The sequence below is a fragment of the Marmota monax genome, unplaced genomic scaffold (genome assembly GCF_021218885.2).
Source record: "Marmota monax isolate L192 unplaced genomic scaffold, Marmota_monax_Labrador192_F-V1.1 WCK01_AAM20220418_F8-fsc00031, whole genome shotgun sequence".
Classification (NCBI taxonomy): Eukaryota; Metazoa; Chordata; class Mammalia; order Rodentia; family Sciuridae; genus Marmota; species Marmota monax.
In genome coordinates this window covers 5,655,156-5,666,916 of record NW_026695197.1, presented here as the reverse complement: position 1 = coordinate 5,666,916, position 11,761 = coordinate 5,655,156, and the positions used below count along the sequence as shown (strand labels likewise).

The 11,761-nt window shown below is 41.1% G+C and overlaps 1 protein-coding gene across 4 annotated transcripts in view; it reads left to right on the top strand.

Annotated features, from left to right (window-relative positions):
- Window positions 1–217: 217 nt before the first annotated feature.
- Nol4 (nucleolar protein 4) overlaps window positions 218–11,761 on the top strand; it is a 323,877-nt gene continuing 312,333 nt past the window's right edge. For 3 of the 4 annotated variants that reach the window (XM_046428397.2, XM_058573928.1, XM_046428398.2), the window contains exon 1: window positions 218–2,164. In XM_046428397.2, coding sequence (XP_046284353.1) covers window positions 1,901–2,164 — 264 coding nt within the window. In that variant the 5' untranslated portion in view covers window positions 218–1,900. Of the gene's footprint in view, window positions 2,165–2,481; window positions 3,123–11,761 lie in introns of those variants that run through there. The other variant, XM_058573929.1, reaches the window with a different exon arrangement.

Below are 11,761 nucleotides of genomic sequence, written 5' to 3'. Positions count from 1 at the left end.
CCTGGCTGCCGCCCGGCCCGCTGCTACCTCCTCCCGCCTCTAACCTGCAGCCTGCAGCATGCGCACTGCCCCCGGGATCCCTAAATGGGACAATTCTGCCCGTGACGTCAGCGCCCAGCCGTCTCCACAGAAACTTTTGTCCCATTGGCCAATCAGAGAGCTTGGAAGGGGCCGGGGGGGGGGTGGGAGGAGAGGGGAGTGGGAGGGGTGGGGGTGAGGGGAGAGGCGAGAGGTTTAGTGTGTGGAGCTGCTCGCGCTCCGCCCGGGCTGTCAGTCCCTGCTCCAGCCGCGGCGCGAGACCTTCCCGGAGACGCGCACACACACAGCGCACCCCCCACACACCGCACACCCTCGCTCCCTTGCTCACACACACGCACACACTCAGCCTGGCCGAGCAGGAGCCACTGACCAGTTTGCAAGTGCTGGGACCAGCTGCAGCGCGGTGGGCACAAACACTCCGCGTTCCCATTCTGGGTTTTCGTCTGGGAGAGGACGACGAGTAGCGAGCGTGGGCTCAGACGCCGACCAGGCGCCCGGCACTGGTCGGGCCGCCTTCCTGGCAGAGCCGCTCCCTGGGACAGGCACGGGCCTCAACAGAGAGTGGAATAAAGAGGAGCGGCCGCAGCCACTGCGCGAGGAGGATGGGAACTCCCCTATTTCCAGCACTGTAACAAACGGATGGAAATCCTGAATGGAGAAACCGCTGACTTCATTTGCTTGGGAAAATCGTCCAGAGGAACTCAAATTTGGCTACTCTGAGCAGTGGAGGGGGTGTCCATGACGTGGCAGGGGGAAAATAGACAACCGAAACCTCCTGTGTGAATTGCAAACTGTGACCAAGCAAGGGAAAAATGATTTCTCTCTGTATTTTAATTCCATCCAAAGGGTTTCAAGCATCTGTACCATAAACTTACTTCTATGTCTTGTACCCACTTCAGCAGAAACCAGAGGAGTCCTGTCTGGGGGCCCCATCATTATCCAGGAGACCTGCCGCCAGCGGCCTGCTTTCCTTTACCCACCTCTCTCTGGATCGGATGTCTGTTTGGGGTACTACATCTATCCTATAGAACTATGGTCAAATTTCTATGAATTTCTGGGACTTAACTCCTGGAACCTACATGTGGGGCTGGGAATTATGCCCAATGCTTCTAAAGAAATGACATTTTAAACTGTTTTTTTAAATACCTTGGTGTTCTTAAACCCGTAAAACAGGATTTGATAGGCTTACAAACATGACAGGTAAGAACTTTCTCTCTTTCTAGTCTCTTAACGACTGTCGCAGAGGAGGCCGAATCAGAGCAGAACCCAGGAGGAAGGAGAGCCCAGGGACCCGTGTGCCCTTCGGGGCTCCCGGGCTCGGCCCGGTGACTGCTATCGGGAGAGGCGCAGCCCTGGTTCCTGGACCACAGACCAGCCACTGGGGAAGCTTCTGGGGCGCGCGAGGGTAGGCGGTGTTGCGCTGCACCTGCCCTGCCCGGGACGCAACGCTGGGGCGAGGCGTCGAGGGACGAACCCAAATCAATATTGGGATTTTTAATAAACCAAGGAATGGGACTTTAATTATTCAAAACCCAGCTTCTCTGGACCAGATGCTGTTGGGATGGTCCTGGTCACACAATATTAAAGAGACCTATCACTAAGAGGACGAGAAGAGTGTCTGAGACATCCCTTGCAATTACGAATAAACCAGACTTGGTAGCATGGGGCATTGATTGCTGGTGCCCAACCGGACCCTCCTCCCCTCTCCCGGTTCCTCCCCCACCCCACACAAGGCAGGCTCCCGCGGCGGCCGGGACCTCACGTCCCCGCATCGTGGCCAGGGCTGCATTTTTCATGAGCCCGGGGTGAACAGGTGCGAAGTGCGCTGGGAGCATCCGGCCAACGGCCGGGCACCGGGAACATGGAGAGCGAGCGCGACATGTATCGTCAGTTCCAGGACTGGTGCCTTAGGACTTACGGGGACTCAGGGAAGACCAAGACGGTGACCCGTAAAAAATACGAGCGGATCGTCCAGCTCCTCAACGGCTCCGAGTCGAGCTCCACGGACAACGCCAAATTTAAATTCTGGGTCAAATCGAAAGGCTTCCAGCTGGGCCAGCCGGATGAGGTCCGCGGGGGAGGCGGCGGCGCCAAGCAAGTGCTCTACGTGCCGGTCAAGACCACGGTGAGTGACTCGCCTTCCTCTGTTATTTGTCTGCCCAAGCAGCCCGGCGGGGAGGGAGGAGAGAGGGGGGAGAGAGGGGGAGCCGTGAGCCACTGTTGGCTCGTGTGCCCCCACCTTCCCCAACCCCCTCCCCAAGTCGTCCCCACTCCCATTAGCCAGGCGCGATTTCCCCACCGACAAGTCTTTGTGGTCCTTTATTTTAAAGCGGCAGCGCACCTCCAGAGCGGTCCATCCTCCCCGCCTCCCGGCTCCAGGACCCGCAGACGTGGCTTCCTTCCCCGGGTCGGGCGGCGTCCTGCGTCCTCGGGCTGGGCCATTGTCCCACATCCTTTGCTAGGAGCCTGGCACTTGTCCCACCGCCGCTACCGCGCCTAGAGGCCAGGCTGGAACCCCAGCATCACGCTCTGATAACAGACGATTCTGATCGATAGACTACAGTGTCTCCTCATTGGCACAAAGCCTGAATGTGGTGGTAGCGGTGGACGTGAGGTTTTCCCCAGGACCACTATCAGGTTTTATTGTTAGACCGCTGCCTGGGAGTCCCGGGGCAGTCCGAACGCCTTGATGACTGCGGGAGATCATGGCCAGGACTGTTTAGATTATAGATAAGGTCCTAGAGATTCCTCCTCCCCCACCCCGTTCCCTTCTTCACTTGCCCGTTGCACAAATAAAGCCGCAGCTAGAGGATGAACAACAAAGAGAGATGGGTTTGGGCGCGATCAAATGGTGTATTTATTTGTCGTTCTTGGGTGGCTCTAGTCTCAAGGCTACAAAGCTCTAGCCGGGGCGCTGTGAGGTACTGGCAGTGAGAGTCAGTACATCTCAGCTTCACACGCAGATCTGCCTATGGGGCTGGGGAGCGGCAGCAGTGTGGATCTCCTTTGCAAGAAGATGGGAACTGTGGGCTACAAGTAGGACTGCAAATCAGATGCATAAGACCTTTCTGCCTCATGCTACGGTGGGTACTCGCCTGGAGTTAGGGTGAGGGAGGCTACCTGGCACCCTTTGTATTTTTGCCTCTTTGGGATTTCTTGAGCTTTTGCTCCCCCCTCCCCTCACTGGCAACTGTTTCCTCCTGCAATATTCCTGGAGGATGCTAAAAAGGAGGTGTCTTGAAGGCTTCCCTATCTCTAAGGGAGGTATATGAACTTGGAAATAATGTGCATGGAAAGCTTTTTAAAGCATTATTTGGTGGACCCTTTCAGATTTGGAAAACAGTTTGTGGTTGCCTGAGATTAATTAGGAATTGTTGATTTGAGGATGTGTATTTCTTTTGGAATTTATGCCAAAAAATGGGAAATGAAAATAAAGGTGAAACAAACATATAAAAGTTGTTGCTTTTAAAAATATAATATTTCAGGGAGGTAGATGTACAGGTATAGTCTTATTTGACGTGTGGCACTGCTAAAGACAATGGTCAGATTACTGTTTTGCTTTACTAAATGATGAGAACTAGATTGGTATGAATTAGTACTGAGGTTTATTTACATCTGCATGAGCCAGAAGCCTGTGAATTTTTTTTATATTAGGAATAACGTTAAGAAATCTACTAAATCATTTATTGTTAGACCAAGTAAATTAGAATTCTAGATGAATGGATAAAATAATTTTTAAAGATGTGTTTACTTAAAATACTATTTAATATCATATCAGCTTTAAGGAAACATTGCTAGCTGGGAAGTTTGTTTTTCATTCTTTTTGTTAAACTTGGGTCTCACTGTTTAGCAGTCTGGTTAGCTTGACTTAAGCATCAGTCAAGTGAGTTGTATAGATTTGGCTACATCCATTAACATATATTAACATATATGTGCTTTTCAAATGTTGATTAAAAATTCTAAATAACAAATTCCATAATGGTTTTAGAGACACTAATATAATCATCTATGTCAGTTATTCAAGCCAGCGTTCCCATTCTCTAATACCCATGTGTCAGTCAAAAATTAATGCAGAGTTGTAAAAAAAAATATTGCTAAGACGTCTACTATAGAATGACAACTCCAGGGTAATAATAAAGGAACACGTGTTTCTCTTTCCAATAAAGATTCCATATATTTAACAGAGAAAGTATAATCTGTCGGGTGATATTCTTAGATAATGATTTCCATGTAGTATTTATGAGCTCTGATTTTCATTCAAGCCTGTTTGGAAATGTCGAGGAGATTTTTTTTTTTAATTCATGAACTCTTCTATTGCTCTTTATGAAAATTTTCTGCTCCTGACATAGAATAACAGGCTCCACCTTCTCTGAGAGACAGCCAATCATCATTTCAATGAGTTAAAAAATAAATAAATGATCCCTTTTATCCTGTTCACACATCTCAAATTATTTCTCTCTTAAAAACATGTTGATTTTTCTTTATTATAGCAGGAGTACAATCACCAACACAAAATATATTTTTTCTTTTAATTCAAAGTCATGTATTGTTTGAAATGAAATGTTGTGCTTGAATGGTATTTTTGAGTAAGAATCATCCTAAGCTCCTTGAGGTTCGAGGGTTCCTAGCTGGCTTGCTGTCAGTGAGAGATGTTTTGCTCCTGATGTTGCAGTAATGCATTGCTGCTGATAATTAGACATTATTACTACTGCAAAAAAGGCAAGAGAAAGGGGAGAGGACAGGCCCAGGATAATTAACTACTTTAGTTTAATGAAAGAAAGGGAGACAGATAGCAACTGTGAGGTTATACAAAACAGAGTAGACACCCCACGTGGACATATAGAATTGCAATAAGACTTTCAGTCTCCTAGTTAAGGAGACTTGGTTCTACTTCTTATTTTCCCAAAATAACAGCTGTAGCTTTGCAAACACTCCTGCCCCTAAACCTTAAATTAAACTGATGATAAAATTGAGCAAGTGACAACTGATTTGAAAATTGTCCACTACTGGAAAAGATAAATATGCCTTTTAATATTTGTCCTGGCCCTGTCTGAAGCTGAAGGGACCTATCTGTCACTGATGTTTAGATTGCTCTGTGGCTGAGGAGATACCATTTGGTCACCAAGCAACACCATGCTGCAGCTCAGCCATTTTAGGTCTGGAGTGGGACCTGCACTTGTGTGGGCAGATGCAGTTTGTTGAGCATCCCATCTGTTTCTTTCCATACTACCGCTATTACACACACACACACACACACATTCATTAAGAGTGTCAGAAACTTAGAAGAATGAATTGATGAATAACTTGAAACAGTTCTGAAAAAGATATAGCAAATGTCCGACACTGATTATAACAAACTTTTAGAGATAATTTTAAATAAGCATAATTGTGGTTACTCTATTTTACTCCTTGATAGTTCTAGTTGAGTTTGCTTTTAGAAACTTTTGATTCTGATTGATGTTTTGCTTTTCTGGCAACAGTTAGTTGAAAGGACATATTTACAACCTAAACTACCAAAACATTTGATACACCATTTGATTTATGAATGATGAACTTAAAATAGCCAGAAAATACCTTAATCCTTTCTGTTAATAGTATGACTAATGCATTATCATGTGCTTTGAATAAGCCCCTTGTTTTGAATTAAACATTAAGAAATATGGCAAGCTCATGTTTTTATTTGTCTTTCAGTCTTAACAAAATAATAAACATTGAAACTGTGTAGTCAAATAACTGGAGCAATATTTTTCTTGACCTATATTTGTAGCAATAGACACTAATATCTAAATTTTGCCTCTCATATATTTTTTTATTTACTTCACAATGAAACATAAAATTAATTTTCATCCAGAAAGGAATATGCATTATCTTTAGCTGTGTCATTTTAAAATGATGATTTATTCAGTTCTGCAATCTGTACCCCCCGAGTTCATATTGTTCTTTCTGTGCATACTACTAATTGATTACTGTACAGTGATTAGAATGAATATTCATGGACTGGTTGGTTTATAAGCAGTTACTGTTTTTGTTAGTTTTCTGACTATGGTTTGTGTTATGAATCCTTTAATGTACATCCGAGTACCTTGATGAGGAATTATACATTTCCACCTCTTCTAACTTCATGCCACAGGCTCACTTTTCATATATTAGACCTTGATGTGGAGCTTGCTACAGAAATCAGACATGAAGAACTGTGCCATCAATCCCTTGTGGTACTTTGTTTCTATAACACAGGGAAAATTATAATAGTGAAGATAAAAACATGTTTTTGTTAATCATCTTCCATAGTGGGCATTGCTGCTGAGAGCCAACACATTGTTCTCTTCTTTCAAGTCCTGTGAGAAATACTATAGCATAAGTTTGGGGGATCAAACGTCCCAAGAATGAATGCCAACAATGTAGCTTACCACCTGACTTTAGTGGTTCCTTATGGGGTTGTTAGGAGGAACAAATCATCTAAGTTCCTTCATTTCTGTGACAAGTTTCTCACACAGTACCTATATACGCTCTCAGGGACAACTTTCCATTCCTAGAGGCCAATCTGGCATGAGTATTAAGGAGCAAGAGATTTCTAACACTAACACTCCTGAATAATAAGGAGGAAATTAGACCTATTAGTATGTGAAGGCTGACCCATACTTATTTCCTAGAAAAACAATTCTTGACTTTTCCCTTGCTTCTTCCTTGTCTTAGTATTAACCATGGAGTTCGGGGGCAGGATTCAGCCTGCATCTGTTTTCTTCTGTAATCTTCCTGGGGCGGCTGGGATTCTATTCTTCAAGATTTTCCTCTCTAGACTCACTGCATGGAATGGAGAAAGACGAGGAAGCAAAGATACAGATAGCCCAGCAAATTGTTCAAGATTTGAAAAACTGTTTATGTGAAGAGCATAAAGAATTTTTTCCTAATACCTGTTATATTCGATTAAACTTCTTATTGTCTAACTAGAAAAGCTGAAAGTGACTCTAGTATGTTTTAAGTTACATTCATTTTCAGAATCTTTGGGTAACAAGATAAAATAAACTTAGGCTGGGGATGTAGCTCCGTGGTAGATTGCTTACCAGCCATGCATGAGACCCTGGGTTCAGCCTCTAATACTGAAAAGAAACATCAAAACAAACTTAATGAAAATACAAATGGCAAGAAACATGACCTCATAGGCAGGGTTTATATTTTAGAGCAAGATTTAAATCCTGGCTTTGACGAATTGGAGCTGTGAGCAAGGAATTGTTTCTTAGGTAAATATGGAGTTTCATCTTGGTAAAATATCACTAATAATACTTGCCTAAACAATTTTTGCATAAGGTTTAATAATATGTAATATGTATAAAATATGAACTAATATCTATATGGAAGTCCATATGTATGTATGTCCGTAAGTACAAAATGTGTCATGAATAGCATATACCTGGCACATAGTAAATGCTGAAAAAACAGAAGTTGTTTTAAGTATTATTGGAAAAATAAGGACATCATGATGTGATTATAATTAGATGTTATGAACTCAAAATCACATGGCAACATGGAGTTAAAATGCAAGGAACATGTGTATGTATGTACATATCTATTATTCAGATATTTATTCTCACTACTTCATTTATGGAGAATACAAATGATTGACTTTATAAAAGTGATTATATCCTTATTATTTTAAATATCCAAGAGAAATGGAAAGAAGAGTTAAAATGTCATGCCAGATCTCCCATCCATCTACAGCTACCTTCAGCTAATTATGAACATCATTCTAGTTATCTTTCTAAAAATATAAACCAAGAAGAGATTAGACATAATGATTGATAGTTACATATGGACAAGCAGAAATCATTTCTCAAAATTGGAATGATAATCATTTGCTAATTTCAGTAAGAGGAATAAAGTATATTGTCAGGATGTAACAAAAAAGAAATTATTAAAAAATAATATTTAATAGAGGAGAGTAAGAAAAAATGAGGTTGAATTATATTTTTTAACTGCTTTTCTGTTTTATATATTATCGTCAACTTTCTCCAGTGATACATGAGGAACAGGCATATTTTCACTTCCTCCGCGAATCCTTTTTACTTAGCTCCTGATTTATATCACATTGCATTTTATTATAATTATTATGTTTATACTGAAATTATATTGTTAAGATTTTTATGTTTATGTTAAAGTATATAATTTGGTTCTCGCCATTGTATTTTTCTTTGCTCACACCTAAAAGTTTATCACTTGTTCTTCTACCTGATTTTCTTTATTCCTTTAATTTGATCAGCTCTAATTTCTGATCAACATGTTTTTCTTAAAGAAAGGTTCATGTGTTTTCTTCTTTGAGGTTTATATGCAATTGAGAATATTTGTCCTTTGCTTATATACATGAAGATCAACTTAACGAGTGATGAATTCTTTTTCCTTCAAATTTAATAATTTGGCCATGATTATTTGAATTCTTTGTCTCACTCTGTGTTCCTCCTGGGTAACTGCACCTGTGACCATGGCTTCAGCCATGACTGGGGTTGGGTGCCTTAATATGAATCCTGTGAAGTCCAGATTGACATTTTGGATTTTCTACTAGGTATTTCCACCAAGATATCCCAATGTACCTCAAACAAAATATATTAATAGATTTTTTTTTTTTATTATTAGTTCAAGTTTTTTTTTTTTTTTTTTTAATTTTTTATTGTGGGTTGTTCAAAACATTACAAATTTCTTGACATATCATATTCCACACTTTTATTCAAGTGGGTTATGAACTCCCACCTTCACCCCATACACAGATTGCAGATTCACATCAGGTACACATCCATTGATTTACAAATTGCCATATTAGTGTCTGTTGTGCTCCGCTGCCTTTCCCATCATCCACCCTCCCCCCTCCCCACCTCTCCCCTCCCCTCCCCTCCTCTCTCTCTACCCCCTCCACTGTATAACCCTGAGGGTCTCCTTCCATTACCGTGCAATTTCCCTTCTCTCTCCCTTTCCCTCCCACCTCTCATCCCTGTTAAATGTTAATCTTCTTCTCCTGTTCTTCGTCCCTACTCTGTTCTTAGTTACTTTCCTTATATCAAAGAAGACATTTGGCATTTGTTTTTTAGGGATTGGCTAGCTTCACTTAGCATAATCTGCTCTAATGCCATCCATTTCCCTGTAAATTCTATGATTTTGTCATTTTTTAATGCAGAGTAATACTCCATTGTGTATAAATGCCACATTTTTTTTATCCATTCGTCTATTGAAGGGCATCTAGGTTGGTTCCACAGTCTTGCTATTGTGAACTGTGCTGCTATGAACATCGATGTAGCAGTGTCCCTGTAGCATGCTCTTTTTAGGTCTTTAGGAAATAGACCAAGAAGGGGAATAGCTGGGTCAAATGGTGGCTCCATTCCCAGCTTTCCAAGAAATCTCCATACTGCTTTCCAAATTGGCTGCACCAATCTGCAGTCCCACCAGCAATGTACAAGTGTACCCTTTTCCCCACATCCTCGCCAGCACTTGTTGTTGTTTGACTTCCTAATGGCTGCCAATCTTACTGGAGTGAGATGGTATCTTAGGGTGGTTTTGATTTGCATTTCTCTGACAGCTAGAGATGTTGAGCATTTTTTCATGTACTTGTTGATTGACTGTATGTCCTCCTCTGAGAAGTGTCTGTTCAGGTCCTTGGCCCATTTGTTGATTGGGTTGTTTGTTCTCTTATTGTCTAATTTTTTGATTTCTTTGTATACTCTGGATCTTAGGGCTCTATCTGAAGTGTGAGGAGTAAAGATTTGTTCCCAGGATGTAGGCTCCCTATTTACCTCTCTTATTGTTTCTTTTGCTGAGAAAAAACTTTTTAGTTTGAGTAAGTCCCATTTGTTGATTCTAGTTATTAACTTTTGTGTTATGGGTGTCCTATTGAGGAATTTGGAGCCCAACCCCACCGAATGTAGATCGTAGCCAACTTTTTCTTCTATCAGACGGCGCGTCTCTGATTTGATATCAAGCTCCTTGATCCATTTTGAATTAACTTTTGTGCATGGCGAGAGAAAGGGATTCAGTTTCATTTTGTTGCATATGGATTTCCAGTTTTCCCAGCACCATTTGTTGAAGATGCTATCCTTCCTCCATTGCATGCTTTTAGCCCCTTTATCAAATATAAGATAGTTGTAGTTTTGTGGATTGGTTTCTGTGTCCTCTATTCTGTACCATTGGTCCACCCGCCTGTTTTGGTACCAGTACCATGCTGTTTTTGTTACTATTGCTCTGTAGTATAGTTTGAAGTCTGGTATCGCTATACCGCCTGATTCACACTTCTTGCTTAGCATTGTTTTTGCTATTCTGGGTCTTTTATTTTTCCATATGAATTTCATGATTGCTTTCTCTATTTCTACAAGAAATGCCATTGGGATTTTGATTGGCATTGCATTAAACCTATAGAGAACTTTTGGTAATATCGCCATTTTGATGATGTTAGTTCTGCCTATCCATGAACAGGGTATATTTTTCCATCTTCTAAGATCTTCTTCTATTTCTCTCTTTAGGGTTCTGTAGTTTTCATTGTATAAGTCTTTCACCTCTTTTGTTAGGTTGATTCCCAAGTATTTTATTTTTTTTTGAAGATATTTTGAATGGAGTGGTTGTCCTCATTTCCATTTCAGAGGATTTGTCACTGATATACAGGAATGCCTTTGATTTATGCGTGTTGATTTTAAATCCTGCCACTTTGCTGAATTCATTTATTAGCTCTAATAGTTTCTTTGTAGAGCCTTTTGGGTCTGCTAGATATAGAATCATATCATCTGCAAATAGTGATAATTTAATTTCTTCTTTTCCTATTTTTATGCCTTTAATTTCTTTCGTCTGTCTAATTGCTCTGGCCAGTGTTTCGAGAACTATGTTGAAGAGAAGTGGAGAGAGAGGGCATCCCTGTCTTGTTCCAGATTTTAGAGGGAATGCCTTCAGTTTTTCTCCATTCAGAATGATGCTAGCCTGAGGCTTAGCATAGATTGCTTTTACAATATTGAGGTATGTTCCTGTTATCCCTAGTTTTTCTAGAGTTTTGAACATAAAGGGATGCTGTACTTTGTCGAATGCTTTTTCCGCATCTATCGAGATGATCATATGGTTCTTATTTTTAAGTCTATTGATGTGGTGAATAACATTTATTGATTTCCGTATATTGAACCAGCCTTGCATTCCAGGGATGAATCCTACTTGATCATGGTGTACAATTTTTTTTATATGTTTTTGTATCCGATTCGCCAGAATTTTATTGAGGATTTTTGCATCTAGGTTCATTAGAGATATTGGTCTGTAATTTTCTTTCTTTGAAGTGTCTTTGTCTGGTTTAGGTATCAGGGTGATGTTGGCCTCATAGAATGAATTTGGAAGTTCTCCCTCCTTTTCTATTTCCTGAAGTAGCTTGAAAAGTATTGGTATTAGTTCTTCTTTAAAGGTTTTGTAAAATTCTGCTGTATACCCATCCGGTCCTGGGCTTTTCTTAGTTGGTAGTCTTTTGATGGTTTCTTCTATTTCCTCAATTGATATTGGTCTGTTTAGGTTTTCTATATCCTCCTGACTCAATCTGGGCCGATCATATGACTTAAGAAATTTATCTATGCCTTCACTATCTTCTAATTTATTGGAGTATAAGGATTCAAAATAGTTTTTGATTATCTTCTGTATTTCTGAAGTGTCTGTTGTGATATTGCCTTTTTCATCCCGTATGCTAGTAATTTGAGTTCTCTCTCTTCTTCTCTTTGCTAGC